At 65.2% G+C, this 17113-nt stretch overlaps 1 protein-coding gene across 2 annotated transcripts in view; it reads right to left on the bottom strand.

Moving 5' to 3' along the window:
• Positions 1 to 17113, bottom strand: part of EIPR1 (EARP complex and GARP complex interacting protein 1) — a 65127-nt gene that overhangs the window by 9042 nt on the left and 38972 nt on the right. For both annotated transcript variants that reach the window (XM_054566701.1, XM_054566707.1), the window contains 2 exons: positions 12621 to 12777; positions 1341 to 1440 (listed from right to left, as the gene is read on the bottom strand). In XM_054566701.1, coding sequence (XP_054422676.1) covers positions 1341 to 1440; positions 12621 to 12777 — 257 coding nt within the window. The remainder of the gene's footprint in view (positions 1 to 1340; positions 1441 to 12620; positions 12778 to 17113) is intronic.

The following is a 17113-nucleotide window of genomic DNA, read 5'->3' as shown; positions in this document are numbered from 1 at the left end:
GGGCTGGGTGCGGGCCGCCTGCCCTGTCCTGGGGCTGGGGCCTGAGGCTGCGGGGAGAACCGCTGCCCGGGCGGCAGCCCAGCCCCGCAGCCCCCGCGCCCCTGCCCGGAGCATCCGCCCCAGGCCCCGGGCCCCCGGGCCGCCAACGGCGGCGCGGCCGGAGGAAGGGGCAGGGGGCGCCCCCGCGGACGCGGACTTCCCGGCGAGCCCTGGGCAGCGGGCGCTGGGCCGCCTTCAAGTGTCGTTTTATCCTGGAGCTGTGGGTGCCATTCGCACTGTGCTCCGTGATACAGAGATGTCTTCTTGTTCTTTAATTGTGATAAAAACAGTGATTTTCTCCTTAGCTGTTACTTATGCGAACAAAAACAGGCCGACTCCTCCTTTCTGGTCGGAGGCTGTGAGACCCCCTTCTGCCCACGAGGAGTCCTCGAACTTGGCCAGACGCTCCCTGCTTTGTGTCACCTGCTAGTAACGACCAGTGGTCACTCCTGCCATCGCTGCAGCCGGGCAGCGGCGGCGGACGCACGGGCGCTGGAGGGGAGGGCCTCAGAGCCGCCCACCTGCGCCCCCACGAGCGGCGGTCCGGCTCCCCCAGGCGGGAGGGCTCCGGGCCTGCATCGCCTCCAAGTCCTCGCCCTTCCTCTCTAAATCCGTATTTTGACATGAACAACTGCAGTGAAATCATGAACGCATGTAAAAATCACGTTTTAAAAGAGGAAATCTTAAGGACTCAAATACGGAAATGTATTCACACCACGCAGTAGACAGTGTCTCCACGAAGGACGGAGGACTTAGAGCGAGGATTATGTGAAGGAGGCCCGGTTCCAGAGAGCACTGACGTGAGGCGGGCCCGGGGCCCCGGCCGCCCAGGGAGGAGCGCTGGCCGGGGGCCGGCCACAGCCACGCCGCCACGCACGCACGCACGCACGCACGGGCCTGCGAAGAGCTTGGCCGGCGCCGTGAGTGCGTGCCTGCGTGAACAGGGGTTTCGTCACGCAGACTGTGCAAACCTGTTCCTTCAAAGGTCAATGTCCTGCAAACAGAAGGGACACTCTTGGACATCCCACTGCCTCCTGTGGAGGAATTAGGACAAAATGGGGAGTCCCGCCAACTTTCGGGGCTCTGTCATGTCTGCCATGGCCCTGAGGCCCGATACAGAGCGGCTTTCACCAATGGAGCCCATCACTCAATTCTTTAATCGATATTTCAATCCATTCATTAATCATTTCATAATTAATGTCAAAATTCTAAACACACGTGAATCAAGAAAGGCATTCTACGTTCAGCCGGAGGCCCAGCCGGAACGCCGCGCAGGTGGAAAGCTGGCGCTCGCTACTCACCACGGCCTGGCGGGAGCTCTGCTGCAGGTCCCACAGCAGGATGTGGCTGTTCGCCAGCGACACCACTCTCCTCCCGTCGCCCGCGGGCTCCCACAGGACACTGCGGGCGGAAGAAGGGCACACGTGAGTGCGGACGGGCCCGGCCTCGCCCCGTGCCCACGGAGGGGCTGACCGGCGGGGCCCTCGCCCCGCCCCGCGGGCGCACAGACGGAGGCGCCGCCTGCACCAGAAGATGGCCTCCTGGCCGGAGGCCGTGCGCCCGCGCCGGCCAGGGCTGCGAGGAGGGATCGCTTCCGCTGCGCAGGCGCCCTGCCCGCCTCCCGTGGCTGACCGGCCCGAGAGCGGAGCCGACCTGGCCCACGAGAGGGGAAGGGGCCTGCGGCCGGGTCTCAGGGAGGCACGGGCGGACACTGACCCGGGACAGGACGCCACACCTCCTGTCACGGTCCCCTCCCAGCAGCGACAGGGCCAGCGCAGCAGGGAGATGGCAGGGCCGGGCCCAGTCGGCCTGCGGTGGCCTCAGGCAGCTCACAGTCCCCTGGTACCTGCGTCCACGACATCCCGACTGAGGCGATGCCTGGAGAATGACCGAGGCCGGAACGCACAGCCCCTCGGCGGGGAGCCAGGGCAGGCGGGGACGTCCAGCCTGGTCCCAAATACGGACCCCTGTCTTTCCTGACCGACGTGGGAAGTGCTCACGAGGGCAGCATCGCACACCAGGGGCCTCACGTGGGCGCCGCTCCTCCTTCCCACAGACACCGCGGCCACGGCGGCGCGCGCAGGCCATACCGCGCCTTTCCAAGGCTGTCCCTGGGGCTGCCGAGACTCTCGGCCACAATGTCACTGCAACTCAAACCCACGACCTCCCCCTCACTCGGTCAGGAAACACGCGCGGCCACAGCGCTGCGGCCCCGCACGTCACTGTCTGTGCAAGAGCTCGCGGCCCCTTTCCTCGGAACCGCAGGGGACCGTGCGTGACCTCCGTGAGCAGCCTGGAAACAGGAGCGCGAGAGGGCCGGCAACGCGGCCCCGAAGGCTGCGCTCCCGTTTTGCTACGGTGGCGTCCAGTGCGGGCACCTCTCCGGAGGCCAGCTTCCAGCGGCCAGAGGTGGGCCCGGGCAGCCGACGGTGAAACCCGGGGGCGGGGGGTGGGAGAGGGCGCGCGAGCTCGCCCCGGGAGCCGCGCCTACCCCAGGCAGCTCGGCCGCCGCGAGGGCCACGGGCCCACGGGCCGCACTCTGGAGGCTGCGGGTCCGGCACCGGGCGCCAGGCTGGCCGGGGTGCAGTGAGGACCCTCCCGGGTCACAGGGCCGTCCTCGCCCGCAGCACGGCAGCTCCCCTGCCTCTGCGCTGAGGGCGCCGCCCCCAACACCAGCACACTGGCGCGGCTGCCACAGGCGGAAGCAGGGGTGGGGGGACAAAGCGCGCAGCGCCAGCTATTCGGGGCGATAAACACGGATGGATCGAGTCACAGACCCTCGCCGCATTTCACGCAGAACTACGCCCGTGCCCGGCCGTGGCCGCGGCACACACCTCGCAAGGACGGGTGTGTCTGCCAGGCCACAGCGGCAAACGCTGTGACAAGCGCCGCCCAGGAGGCCGCTGCCGTTTCACAAGACTGCGCCTGCAGGTGTCACCCCACAAACGCGTGGAACTTTTAACTGAACTCCAGAAAGCCCGGTTCCCAGGTGGCTCGCAGTCACGGGACTAGGCTTCGCTGCTGTGACTCCGAGGCCGCTGCCTGACGGCGGAGCGGACTCGCCAGCGTGCAGGTTGCCAGGTCATCCCCACGGCCCCCAACGCTGACCTCGGACCCCGCCTCTGGTGCCAGGACTGCCAGACCTCGGTTCCCTGGCCGGGTTACGGGCTACGGGAGGGCGGGCCCAAGCCACCATGGGCTGCGACCTTCTCCTCCGCAGTGGCCGGCAGCGCTCGGCACTTACGGAGCCTTTGCACGTGAACTGGAAGGAGGGGTGGGGAACTCCCAGCACGAGTGGAGACACGCGTAGAAAAACGAGGTCCCCTTCAAGTGCGCGTGGTTCACCCTTAGCACTTCAGGGTTTGGAGAACAGCCGACAACCTGAAATCAGGAGGAACAGCGCTCGGGGCCTGGGAGCAACCCCGCCCGTGCGCTGACAGGCACAGCCTGTGGCCGGAGTTCGGCCGCGGCGCCTCGGCAGCCCCGCGCCCGCGTGCCCGTACCTTTCCGTTCGCCCGGCCGAGTGGCTGGGCTCTGAGCAAACCTGTGGGCTGCGGAAGGAGAGGGGCTGTTTCCGGCAGGAACACGGGCAACAGGGCGCGCAGTGAAAGCGGACCCGGGCGGGGGGCGTGGAGGGGCCGGCCCGGGCGCAGCCGGTGGGACGGAGGCCGCGAAGCCGCAGGAGGACGCTGCCCGGCAGCTGCGTGAGGGGCTGTGCGCACGCACGGCCCGGACAGGCTGTGGCTTATTTCACTGCGCTCTGATGGAGTGTGAGCAGATGTCACGATACGTTTTAAAAGCTTTCCATCCAATTTTTTCAAGTTTTGAAATTTAACTTCAACAAAACCAATAATTAGGAAAACTTAAATTATTCAAAAGGGCAATTCTTAAGATTTCAGGTAGCTAAGTTCTAAATATAGCCAAAAATTCAAAAAAAAACCACCAAAAAACCCTGACCTTTTCTAACCTGAAAACACACTGGACAAGACCCATCCGCACCGTGTCCCCCTGCAAGTGGAGGGCAACACGGTCGCAGCCTCCCTGGGGCACCGCGTCTCCCCAGCAACAGGTGATGCAAGCGCTGCGATGAGCCGCATCTCAAGGGGACCCTCTGACACCCAGGCTGGCAGCCGCACCCTGGAACTGGCACGGCCCCGCGGCGGCAGGACGGTGCCCACGGACGCAGGCTGCACGGGGCTGGCGAGCCCCTCCTGCTCACCCGGGGGTAGGGGGCGAGACTCCCGAGCAGCAGGGGCGCCCAGGGCCTGAGGAGCATGCGGGGCCGGCACCGTCTGGAGCACGTGCAGGCAGGCCCGGCGCGCCCTGGCCCGTCTGCTCCCGGGGGAGTCAGGTGCGCACGCGCCCAGCCCCGGCACGTTCCAGACGGTCTCTGACGTGGACGGGGAGCTGCAAGTCGATGCCCGGTGCCTGCGACGACCGGTCTCCCCACCCCCGTCGTCTGCTGGCTCACCAGAGGCGGCCACGCACGTGGGCGCGCACACTGCCCGCCAAGCCGTGGGGCCCCAACCGCATCGCCTGCCCACTCCAGGCCCGAGCCCGAGCGCCCGAGCGCGACAGGGTGTCGGGGGCGGCGGCTCCGAGGAGCGCCCTCCCCGGACACAGCCGCGGGCAGTCGGGCACACCTCTCCCAGGGCCTGGAGAAAGCGGTCGCCTCGGTCTAGTTTCGTTCCAGGCGGGGAGGGAACGCGGTGGAGCGGGGCCGACGGGCTTCCTTCCGGACCCGGGGCTCGCTGCTCCTCGCAGTCCCTCCGCATTCCACAGACTTCCGTCTGCCTGGGCACGGGCCCCGGGATCGGTTTCTCCGAGAGAGAGCTTCCGCTCCTCAGTGATGTTATCGGAGGAAACAATCCAATGAATTTCAAGTGGCTGCAGAAGTAACTTTTTATATCTAAAAAGAAAAATTATATAATAATTCAAAAATAAGCAAAAAGGCCTGAAGAATACCGGAGGTAATACCAATTTGCTTTAGAAAATATCTTGAGTTTTTGGAGGCAAAGGTTTGAAGAAACGCTCCTTAATGTTTCTTGGGGAACAAAGTCTCTTGCCAGTCGTGAACGCAGCACTAAACAGTAAATGGCTGTAAGGACGCCTGCCAAGAAGACAGGAGAACAGGGGAACACGGGGTTCTCAGGAGCCTTCCGTGCCGAGGCCTGGGCGGCCAGCCGCACACACGCAGCGGCCCTGGGCCTTCGCGTCTGGAGCCCGGGGCCGGGCTGGCTGCGCGCACGGCACCATGGGTAAGGCTTTGGAGAGACCGGGGAAGACCCATTCCTGCTGTGGGCTAGGAAACCAGCCGCCCAGAAAAGGTTTGCTGGGTTTCCAGAGAACAGGCACGGTGGTTATGGACTCAGAACACCACCAGGCAATTCCCTCAGCGCCACGGGTCTGGGATGACAGCTTCTGGGCCAAGGTGAGCACCAAGGCCGGGAGGGGAGGGGCCCCGAGAGACCTCGCCGAGAGGCTCTGTGCGCAGAACCTTGGGGAGCAGTGCTGGGGGGAGGCTGCCCTCGGCTGGCACTGGAGGACATGTCCGTCAACACAAGACTCCTTCCTGGGTCAGCACAAGGACCCCCTTCCGGAAGGCAGCACCCCCACTGCTGCTTCCAGCTGGCACCACGGGGGGCGTGGCCGGAGCACCCCTCCCCCGGGAGCTGCCCTGGGCGTCTCAGCGGCTGCCGCGAGCCCGCACGCGCTGCGCGCGGGCGTCACTCAGGCCTGCCTCCTGGTGAGGCCGTAAGCTCTCCTCCAGTGCAGCCCCTGCCACCCGCCACCAGCTGCCCAGGCGCCGGCACAGAAGGCGACCCGCACAGGAGAGGCACTTAATAAGCAGGTGCTGGAAGAGGACTGAGGGAAGGATTAATTATGGTCCCTCTTCGCACGTGCCCAGGGCATGCCACCGCGCATGAAAAGTGAAATGGAAAAGGACTGCTGATGAAGTACACTCAGCAGGGCTGCGTCTCAGAGCCCGCGCGAGAGCGTCTGCTCCTCTGCACCCGCAGGGCCTCGTTACGCAGCGGGCTGCTTGTTAGTCAGTCTCGGGGGACCGCAGAAGACACGACCACGCAGCACTGGGGACGCGCGGCCCCTCCGCCGCTGTCCTCTCTCTGGTCTCCCCCCGCAATCCAGCCTCCCCGCCTCCAGGCAGCCAATCCCAGGCCCCAGCCAAGCCCACACAGCCCCCACCGAGCCGTCCAGCTTGGCCCCCGGTCCCACGCCAGCCCCAGGGGCGCCTCCAAGGGCGCATCCATTTCACCAGAGGCCCTGGGGCCCCGGGCAGGACTCCACGGCCGCCTTCTACCCCTGGTGCTGCCCTTCCCCTGGGAGCGCAGGGCAGCGGTCCCTCCATTTCCGCCGCCTCGCGCACCGTGCACAGGGCTCGGGGAGCGCCGCGTCTCACTGTCCACGCCTCGCTGCGGCGCTGCGGCGACGTCCGCCTCGCCCGCAGCCTGCAGCCTGCCGCGGCGCCTCTTCTCACAGCTCGCGACCAAAGCAGCCTGCCCGCCCCGCTCCTACCTGCGGACTCCGCCCACGTGCCTCCCAGCACGGCCACCAGGAGTCCCTGCTCGGCCGTCTCTGGGCCTTCGTTCGCTGTCCAAACAGAGAAACTGGCCCCGGCTGGTGTGGCTCTGTGGGCTGGGCATCACCGGGCACAGGCCTGGGCTGCGGCTTTGGTTCCTGGTCAGGGTGCGTACGAGGGGTGACCGATGGATGTCTGTCTCGCACGCAGATGTTTCTCTCCCTCTCTTTCCCCCTTCCTCGCCCTCTCTCTTAAAGAAAGTAAATAATAAAACCTGAAGGAGAGAGGGATTTGACAGGGTCTCATTTCCTGGGCACACCGCCCGGTTTCCGCTCAGGCCCCGCTGCAGCCGAGCAGCATCAGCGACGGGACATCGAGCCCCTGCCGCGCCGGGTCTGCTCAGAGCACGGCCGCCGCCACCCGGCAGGAAGGGTTCCGGTTTGGGCTCCGAGCTCCCGTTTGTCCATCCTGCCTCTGTCCCTCCCTGTCCGGAGCGTCCACCACCACAGGATGGACCCAGTGGCCAAAGGACCCAGGCCCTGCGGGCAGCCACGTGACCCCAACAAAGCCAGCCGCCCGCCCCCCGCGAGGCCGGTCCAGAGGGACCCGTCGCCCGCCTTCAGCCCCCGCACCGAGCGCAGCCTCCGATGAAACACCGTCCGCCGCTGGAGCAGGTGCACTGGCCGCGCCAGCTCACGAACGCCCCGCGTGCCCTGGAGCTGGGGTCCCAGGGGCGCCCGGGCCTGGCCGGGTCCCTGCCGCCCCCTGGAGCGGCTGTCGAGATGACAGGAGTTGGTGGCAAGGTCCCGAGCGCCTCAGACTGGGGCCGCTGTGTGCGGAGGAACGACCGGGCCGTGGCGTCACTGCAGGGCAGGGGTGGGCTCCGGGCAGCAGCCCGGCGGCCAGCGTCCGGGGCGGGCGGCCTCTGTGAAACTCCCCCACCAGGTGTGTGCACACGCGTCTACGTGGGGAGCCACGAGGTAAAGTTCCCGCTCTCTGAGGGTTCCGTCTAAAGAACCCTGGAGGGCACCGCTTCCAGCCACAGACATCGGCCTCGTGGGCGTTGGACCGTTCTGCCGGGAACGCCCTGTGAAGCTCATCGCGGTTTCTGCCTTTGTCAGGAGGGCACTGAACGCACAATTCGCCCCGCCGGCTGGTCACATGCTGTCCCAGCACCCAGGGCGGTCGCGTTCCTTGAGGGCCCCGCGGGCAACTGCCCTAAGACGGTGGCCTTTTCTGCTGGGGTCTGCATCTGCCACAGCTGAGTGTGAGCGGACGCCGGCCGGAGGGGCTGGCAGGAGCAGGTGGCCTCTTCCCGCCCCGGGGCACCACGGTGGCCGAGTGGCAAAGACCCAGGCAAGCCCCGGGAGGGGGACGGGCTTTAGCCCGAGCTCCCAAACACGTTGGTCAAGAGGAGGGCGAGTGAGAGGGACACCGCCATCTCTGCCGCCGTCGCGCGCCTCGTCCTGAGCCACGCGCGCATGCGGTGGCCAGCAAGCCGGGGCCAAGCGCCAAGGGGGGACGCAGCCGGCGCCCGCGGGCCACCTGCAGTGCAGCGTCCTCAGAAGCGGCGCCAGCGTTGGGGCACGTCTGCTGGACGCTCCACGCGGGACGGGCCAGAAGATCTGCCCACGGAAAACCTGAGCCGCCCCCTCGGTCGTGGCGGTGGCCGCGCGCCCTGCCGTGCTGGCCCGTCAGCCTGACCGCGGTCCCGGCACCGATCGCAGGCCGGCCGTACCACGCACCCCACCCAGGGCGCGCTCCTGCGTGTCAACTGACCGCGCCTGGCCTCCCAGCTCGGCCCCCTCTCCCACGCCCTCTCCCCCTTGCCCTGGAACGTGCTCCCGCGCAGGCGCCTCTCCCCACGAGGGCGTGCAGGGCCCCGCTCCGGACCAGCACCGCCGGCCCCCTCCAGCGAAGCGCTCCGGCGGCGGCGTCACCCCGGGCCGCTGCACACGCGCCCCAGGCCGGCCCGGCCCCGCGGTGGGGCGCTGCCCCCGGGGCGGGCGCCGTCACCGCGCGCGCTGCCCTCCGCCTGCGGCTGACACGCTGAGGTCGCCGTGGCCAGGTCGCTGTCGGGTGTGCGGCACTGCCCCCGACATCCGGAGTGCGTGGCGTGCGGCGAAAAGAGAAATGCTGCCTCGTCACGGGTCATCGCCGCGGAACTCACGCTGTAAACACAAGAAAATAACCTAGATTTCTGCTGCATCTGCTCCTCGACGCTATTTATTTCTTGGTTCATAAAAGTCGCCCATTTTGCTGCTTTATCTCATTCTGCCAGTGAATTTGAAAAGAGCTAACATGACCTTAACACGTTAGGGGCACATATACCAAGCAGCACACGCCTCACGTAAGCGTGCTACACCCCTTCATAGTCACCCGGAGAAACACAAGAAAGGGGCTGCTTCTGGAAACAAGCCCAGGTGAAAAACCTAAACTCCCAACAAGGCCCGCAACGGCAAGAACGAGGCTCTCATCTGGCAGGTCTCATGCTGACCAGAAAGAGCTTCAGAGGCCCTGTGGTCACCGTGTCGCACCTGCGGAGCAAGGACGCGCACACAGACGCGCCAAAGGGACGGCGCACGCCGGTTCAGACGTGAGGGCGGCCCCGGCCCCCCCCCCAGGCCAGCGCCGGCGGACCCTGCGGGGCAGGGAGGGGCGACGCGTTTCTGCCAAGGGAGGCGTCCCCGCGGGGACAGCGCGAGCCCTCGGGACAGGCCCAGGCGCAGTCCGGGCTGCCGGCCGCCCTCTCCTCGCGCCGTGCGCAGGGCGCCACGGGCGCCGGGCTCTGTCCTGGGCGCTCACGACACAGCCCTGCAGAGGCAGGAGCATGGGCGTGCGGGCGGGGGGCCGGCCGGTGGCCGGCGCCGTGACGGGGGACAACACTGGGGGGACGACAGAGGCCTGGGCGGGGTGCAGGGGTCCAGGAGGACGTCCCGCGAAGGTGACGCCGGGCCAGGAAGCCGGCGGCTCTTTAATCTCCAGGAGCGCAGAGCTGCGAGTTATAAGGTGGCCTCTCGGGGCTCGGCTCAGGACCTGCCTCCAGAGCCGGACGGAGGACACGTGGCCCAGACGGGACGGGGGGCAGGTGCACCCGCCCTCCACTGCCTGACTTACTACGCGCCCGAGCAAACCGTGCGGCCGGTGCGCTGGCCACAGAGCCACCGCACCAGCTGAAATGCGACCTCCCGACCTAGGGACACGGGAGACTCTCCAGGGACCCCCGACCGCCTGAGGGCAAGAGGGCAGAAGAGAGCGGGCGGGGCTCCCCGGCCCGCACCCCATCAGCCTCCACGGGCCGGGGGCTCTGGGGCGCGCCCGCGCAGCCTGAACCCAGCCCGTGAGTCACAGGCCCGCTGCAGCCTCCCTCCTGCCCCCTGTCTCACGCCTGGAGCCATGGCGCTAGAGGGCTGGCCGACTGGGCGCCCCTGCCCCTGCGGGCCGCAGGCTGAGGCAGACCCGGGGGACAGCGACAGGCTCCTGGCTGCTCCCGATCACGCCGGAGCGCAGCGGCCCCAAGGACGGCCCCGCCCTGCCTGCCGCAGCTCCCGAAGGAGTGCGGTCACGCGCTTTCCTGGGCGCGCCCCACGGCCAGCAGCAGCTGGTGTCCAGGACACGCCTGGGAGTCCCTCTCCTGGGACAGCCTCCGTGCCAGGTCACGAGCCAACAAGGAGAGCAAGCACACACATGGCCGCCGGCCGCCCTGTGTCTGACCCCAAAGAGCATCCTTCACAGACTCCAATCCCCAAACGCAAACTCCTCACCGAATAATAAAGCCGCGACTCCACCGAAGGTGCCAAAGGAACACGCGTGGCACAGCCACACAGAGGAGCCGGGCCCTCACCCCACGGGGGGACGCGGCGGCACCACACAGCGAGCACGCTGTCCCACGCCCAGCAAGAGCAGCCCGAGAAAGGGACACCGAGGTTCGTGGGGAACCCTGCAGCTCCCCGCTCAGAGCAGCTGGACCCACTGCCGCCCCCAGCAGAGTAGGCCACATGCACTGCTGTCCCCCTGCAGAGGACACTGCGCGCAACGGGCAGGGCGGAGCCACGGATCACAGCAACTGAGCGAGCCTCCAGGGAGTGACAGCACGTGAGGAAAGCCGCTGCCACAGGTCGCTCTGTGCGGGTTTCCGTTTTTAGGGCGTTCTGGAAGAGCCGAGTTCCCCGGGGGGGGCGACTCGCGGCTGCCAGGCATGGAGCTGGGCACGGCGAGACGGGGCTGTGGCTCTGGGCCGGGACCACGGTGCGGCCGCAGGGACTGACAGCGACGCGGCGCACTGAGCGCCGGGCGCGCACATGAGCAGCGTGCGGCCGGGCCTCTGGACCACGGCCTCCACTGCCGCGCCGGGGGGACCCCGGGGCCCTGGGGCCTCAGCGCTGTCCTGCTCTGCGTGTGGGCCTGCGCTACCTCAAGGCGCAAGCGCAGGAAGCACAGCCGCCCGGGCGGCAAGAGGAGCCTGAGAAACACGGAGCAATGGCAGCAGCTGCACAGCAGCCGCCCCTGGGAGGATCGGGGGGTCAGAGGCTGGCAAGGGCTCCCAGCTCGCGCCCTCCCCAGGGGGCGACCTCAGGCCTGCGGCCCAGCCTCGGCGGTTCGCCCGGACGCTCCCTTCCTTGGGACGCGCCTGTGGACAGGCGCGTCCGACGGCAGGGTGGCTGGGGCAGCAGGGCCTCCGTGGGGCCCTGGGGAAGCCGCCCAGGGCCCTCCCTCAGCTCCTGGTCCCCGGGCAGGCAAGACCCCTCCCCCGAGCCCACCCGTCTCCACACTCTCCAAGGCAGCCCCCAGGGGGCTGAGGCCCGCACCGCGTCCTACACACCCGCCCCCTGCCAGGGCGCCTGGAGTGCGCATGCACACACACGCATGCACACAGATGCGCGGGGGAAACGCGGACCTCCTCCCGCACCGTGTCCTTCGCAGAGGTGGGCTCTGCACTCGGCCCGCCCAAGCGCCCCCCGCGCCCCCTCTGCACCCCCTCCCACTGCGGGCCTGCTCCGGGCCCTCCGTAAGGAGGGCCGCCCCGAGATACACTTGCTGGAACCACGGGAACCTACCCCTCCGCCCCCTTCGCAGCTTCAAGGCTGACAACTGACAGGGCCGCCTCCTGGGTGACGCCCCTGGCAGCCCCACGGGGAAAGCGCAGCCCCTCCCCCCGCCGGGGCCCGAGGCACACGCAGCCCACGCGACGACTGCGTGGAGGCCCCGGCCCGCCCTGCGTCAGAGCGCGACGCTCACAGCGTGGCCGTGTCACCGGAGCCCTCGCCTTGGCCTCGAGGGCCTGGCAGGCGCGTGCAGCAGGTGCTTAATAAACACCTGCTGGGTTCAGTGTGTTTCACTGGCAGACCCGGCTGGGCAGCACTGACTGTACCGAGGCGGCAGCCCTCTCGCCCTCTCTCCCTCTGGCACACACATGGGGAGTGTCGCTGTCACAGGACGACGACGGCCTTTGTGCCTGTGAACATATGACAACATCACGCTGCCACCGTCCCTCCTAGAAGCGCAGCCCCCTGAATCGGCTGAGGCTCCGAGACCCCGTAGGGAGTGGCGCGTTCTTGCGGAGGGATCCCTGAGACCTCGGTGGGGACCGCAAACCGCTGTCGTCCCCGGGGAAGGGCCCGGGGGCCCTAAGCAGCGGCCCCGGTGCTGCGGGCGACAGGCGGGGAAACGCACGCGAGGGCGGCGATGCCCAGGGCCCGGGTTCAGAGCCCGCGCGTAGCGCGCCCGCCCTCCACCCGCGGCGACACCCACGCAAACGCCGGCGGCCAGGTCCAGGCGCGCCCGCGAGTGACCGGGCAGGGCGCCCCAGCGCGCGCAGCGCCTGCAGCCAGCACCCCGGCCGGGGCCTGAGAGAGGAGGACGCCGGGCGCAGCTCTGCCTGTGTGCGCGGCAGCTTCCCTAGATGCGTCCGACCCGGGAAACAGCCGGGGCTAAAAGAAGAAAGCGAGCAACCGGTGGCATCTCTTTCAGAAAGGGGAGGTGGGCGAGCGCGGCCCGCGGTCTCACCCACAGCCGCTCTGCAGGGCGGATGCGCAGAACCTACCAGGCCGTGCTCCCCTGCGCCGAGTGGTCGAGGTCGCAGAGCAGCTCCAGGGCGTGCGCGGTGCTCGCAGAATCGTCGGGGGACTCGTGGCCGCCGGGCTCCGACTCCTCGGGCATCCTCCACACCGCGGCGCACCGCAGGACGCGGCCGTCTGCAGCTGAGCACAGAGGGGCGTCAGCAGGGCGGCGGCCACACTCCACCCCCGGCCGGCCCGCCCGCCACCCCGGCGCCCCGCGCTCCCCGCGCGGCGGCCGGACAAGGGACCCGCAGGGACCCGCAGGGACCCCGAGCCGGCACACAGGAGGGCCCAGCTCCCACTCAGCCACTCCTTCCTGGTTTGAAAGTTGTCATTCTGTTTCAGAAAAAATTTAGTTTCCTCAAAATCGATTTCCTTCCGTTCCTCCCGAACAACTGTTCTTCCTCAAGAGATAGGGCGACGCTGGGGGGCGGAGCACACAACCCCCAGGAAGGGGGCTCGGGCAGCCGAAGGTGGGCATGGGACGGACCCGCGCTCACAGCCTCAGGAGCGCGTGTCACACAGGCACGGGGCGCCCAGAAAGGGCCCCGCCCGCGCCGCGCGCCGCTGGTGCTACGAGGCCCGCCCGCCGGGCAGAGCGCGGGGGACCAGCAACGTCCAGGACGAAGCCCACGCGGAGCTGTCTGCTGGGCCCCACGGCGATGCTGGCTACGCCCCGCCGGCCCCGTGGGCGCGGCACCTGCACACCACGCGTCCCCGCGCTCCCGCTCAGAACCCCCGCCCCGGCCCCGCGCCCCTGCTCTCGGAGACGCTGCAGGCCCCGCGCCATGTCGGGGCGCCCCGGGCGCCGCCGTGGGGACACGGGGACGGAAGGCGGGCTCGCTTCTGTCCTGGGCTGCACCAGACTTGTGGTCTCTGCCCGCGAGAAAATATTCAACAGGACAAGACAGACAAAAGAAACCAGATTTAGCGCCTCTGATAAAAAATGTAGTCATGAAGTCTGCCTCCCTTTGCTTCCTGTGTCACAGCGACGCCAGACGCCACGCCTTCGCCCTCTGAAGACGCCATGAACGCGTGGTGGCAAAACCGCAAATGGGTCGGCGCCAGACCCACGGCGGTGCCACGCGGAGAAGAGGGGCGCTGGAGGAAGCGGAAGGGCGCCGCGGCCGCGGTGTTTCCCAGGCGTAAAGCAGGAGAAAAACACAGGGCCTTGCAGTGCATGTGAAACATCCCACTTCTGATGGGCCACAATGGCCTGTCAATCAAAACACCGACGGATCTGCCCAGAGATAGGGCGGCGAGCACCCCAGCACCCGCCCAGCCTCACCGGGGCTGCCTTCCCACCCAGGCCGCCCAGGAGCGAAGGGTAAGGAGGGAGCCGGGGTTCAGCCAGGGCGCCCTGACCGCGGGGCTGAGCAACACGGGGCGTGGCTGGAGGGAAAAGACTCGGCGGCGCAACCCTGCACGTGAACACTTCCACGGCTGGAGTGTTCCTGTCGGCGTAAGACGTTAGCTCCTGCTGGACCTCCCCACCTCTCAGTCTTTCTGCCGGGCCCGGGGGATGGGCCGCAGCTCCCCTGCAAACGGGAGGGGATGCAGAGGGGACGCGGGACGCAGGCCGCCCACCCGCCCGCCTGTCCGTGTGGCAAGGAAGGAGCGGCTGCCCGGGGTGTCCCCCCGGGGGAGGCCAGGCCGCACGCCTCTTCCCACAAACAGAAGTCTCATCTGAACAGCGATGGGCTAACGACGTGAGCACACGACACTGTGTGGCCTGAGAAATGAGGGAGACGCCCCGAACGACAAAGGCAAGGGACCGTAAAGATGGCTGTTACCGAGGCAATGACTTGGGGCGGGTTCCCAATTGAGCAAATTCCTTCCTTGGAGAATTTTGCTCAGATGTCCGGAAAATAACCCCCTTCTTCTAACTCCCTGTTCACCAGGCAAACAGTGCGGGGGGTGAATATTACACACTCCCCCTGGAGAAGAGGAACAAAACAAGAGGGCTGTGCATTACCACCTCTAGTTACCGTTACACTGCGGGTCCTAGCCCCTTCCGTGCGGCAAGACAAAAACACAGAGGTACGAAAATAGGAAAGGAAAGAAAACCAGCATCACAAGCTAACGGTTAGACGTGTCGAAAAGTTGAGAGACTCTACACTCCACTATTAGAAATAAAACAGAAAACTTACCAAAATTGCTGAACACAAAGCTGATGTGTAAAAACCAACTGTCCCTGGCCGGTGCGGCTCAGCTGGTTGGAGCGCAGGTCTGCAAACCAAGAGGTCGCGAGTCTGATGCCCAGCCAGGGCGCAGGCCTGGGTTGCAGGTTCGGCCCCAGGGCAGGGTGTGTACGAGAGGCACCGAGTTGATATTTGTCTCCCTCCCTTTCTCCCTCCCTTCCCCTCTCTCTAAGATCAATAAGTATGTCCTTGGGTAAGGATTGGGGGTGGGGGGAAGCTATAAAAGTCAATTGTAGCCCTGGCTGGTGCGGCTCAGTGGATCGAGCGCAGACCTGCAAACCAAAGGGTCGCCGGTTCGATGCCCAGTCAGGGCACAGGCCTGGGTTGCGGCCCAGGTCCCAAGTAGGGGGCACGCAAGAGGCAGCCACACATGGATGTTCCCCTCTTTTTCTCCCTCCCTTCCCCTCTCTCTAAAAATAAATGAGTAAAATCTAAAAATAAAATTTACAAAGTCAATTCCATTTCTATACATTAGCAAAAAAATTTAGAAAACAAAATTTGAAAAATATTAACAATCCCATTAAAAAATCAAATATCCCACAATCCCTGAAACTAGAGGTGTCACACCTGTCCGTGGCAGATGAATGCCACCGAGAAAAAGTGAAGACCTATACGTGGAGGGTGTATACCATGTTCATGGACTGGAAGTTCATTGCCGGATGGAGTCCAGGAGTTATAATCAGAGCTACAGCAGGCTTTTTGTGTAGAAATCAGCAACCTGCTTTTGAACTTCTAAAACTTCCATGGAGCTGTGCCCTGCCCAGACATCCAAAACCGTCATGGAGAAGAACGGAAGCGAATGGTTTACAATCTACGATATTATCCGTGTAATATTAAACAGACAAGTAATCCAGAAGACAGAGTCCAGAAAGACCTTAGATGGTCACCTGATTTACAACGAAAATGCCACCGCCCTGGCATGGGCCAGGGATGGTCTTTTTGGTAAGAAATGCTGGAAGAACTGAACCTCCATATAAAAAAAAAAGAACTAATCTCCTACGTCAGCACATACTCAAAAGCTAATCCCAGATAGACTGAGGATTAGAATGGAAAAAATAAAATAAGACATATCTTTTCCAGACTATAAAGAAGAAAATCCTCACAACCTTGGGGTCACAAAGGGAGAGACTGATGGCATTGGACACATTAAAATGAAAAACTTTGATTCACCAACAAAAGACATCAGGCTTCATCAAAACTTAAAACTTTATCAAAACTTAAAACGTTTGCTCTTGGAAAACACTTTAAAAATGAAGCAAACTAGGAGAAAATATTCATAATACATACGTATGACAATGAGCCTGTATCCAGAATATATTTTAAAAACTCTTACAACTTAAGACAAATGACCCAATTTTTTTAAATGAACAGAAGGCTGAATCAGACACCCCAGAAAAGGAAACGTATGAATGGTCAACACTCAACATCAACGCTAATTGAAGAAATACAAAACAAAACCGAAAGGAAACACACCATCCCTGCTGGAATGGCTGGAATTTAATTTTAACAAGATGAGCAATGCCAAGTCCTGGCAAAGCTGCTGGCGGCTGGCCTCTCCCGAGTTGCTGGGAGGAGTATGGGAAGGGTGCACGTGTCGGGCATCCGCTGACCAGATGACCCCGCGCCCTCAGGAGAGGCTGCCCAGGGCGCGGCGTGCTGACCGCAGTCCTGGGGTCCCACTCCAGCCGCAGAGCAGGAGTGCCCTGATGACGCCACGCCCCTACCCGAGTCACCTGCCTGGCGCCCTGGGAGCACAGCGGGGTCCCTGGCCCCAAGCACGCGTGCAGCAAAACTCAAAGGGAACACGAGGGACGAGCAGGAGGCCGAGGGGACTCCCCGCTCAGAAGCTGTGGTCTCTGTCCAGCACCCTGTGTGAGCCGGCGAACGGCAAGTGCGGCGGACACCGCGGCCTTGCTGGGACGGCCGCCGCAGGTGGCTGGGGCTTGGTCCTGCAGGCGCTGGGGTCGGAGGCCCCCTGCCCACCCGCCTCCACACTCCCACCTCTCGTGGGCATCGCCTGCCAGGAAGCCCACTGCCCCGGCCGGGCGGCCTTGCGGGGGCTGCCGGAGGAGGCAGCTGGCAGCCAACCAGGGGGCGGGAGCCTGCCGCCAGCGAGGGGCGGCGCTGCCAGCACCTGCACTGCGCCTGGCACTGCCACAGGCACTTAATTTTCTCGTTCGTTTAAAAAACAAACAAACAAAAAAACTCTTTCATGAATAACCCCAATCTCAGCACTTAAAGCACAAGCCCCTTGGCAAGGCTCCCCAGCCCACCCT

Source organism: Pteronotus mesoamericanus, unplaced genomic scaffold (genome assembly GCF_021234165.1).
Source record: "Pteronotus mesoamericanus isolate MK-2021 breed Mesoamerican mustached bat unplaced genomic scaffold, CSHL_Meso_final contig_101, whole genome shotgun sequence".
NCBI lineage: Eukaryota > Metazoa > Chordata > Mammalia > Chiroptera > Mormoopidae > Pteronotus > Pteronotus mesoamericanus.
The sequence above is the reverse complement of the archived record's forward strand: the minus strand, read 5'-3'. Positions and strand labels throughout refer to the sequence as shown.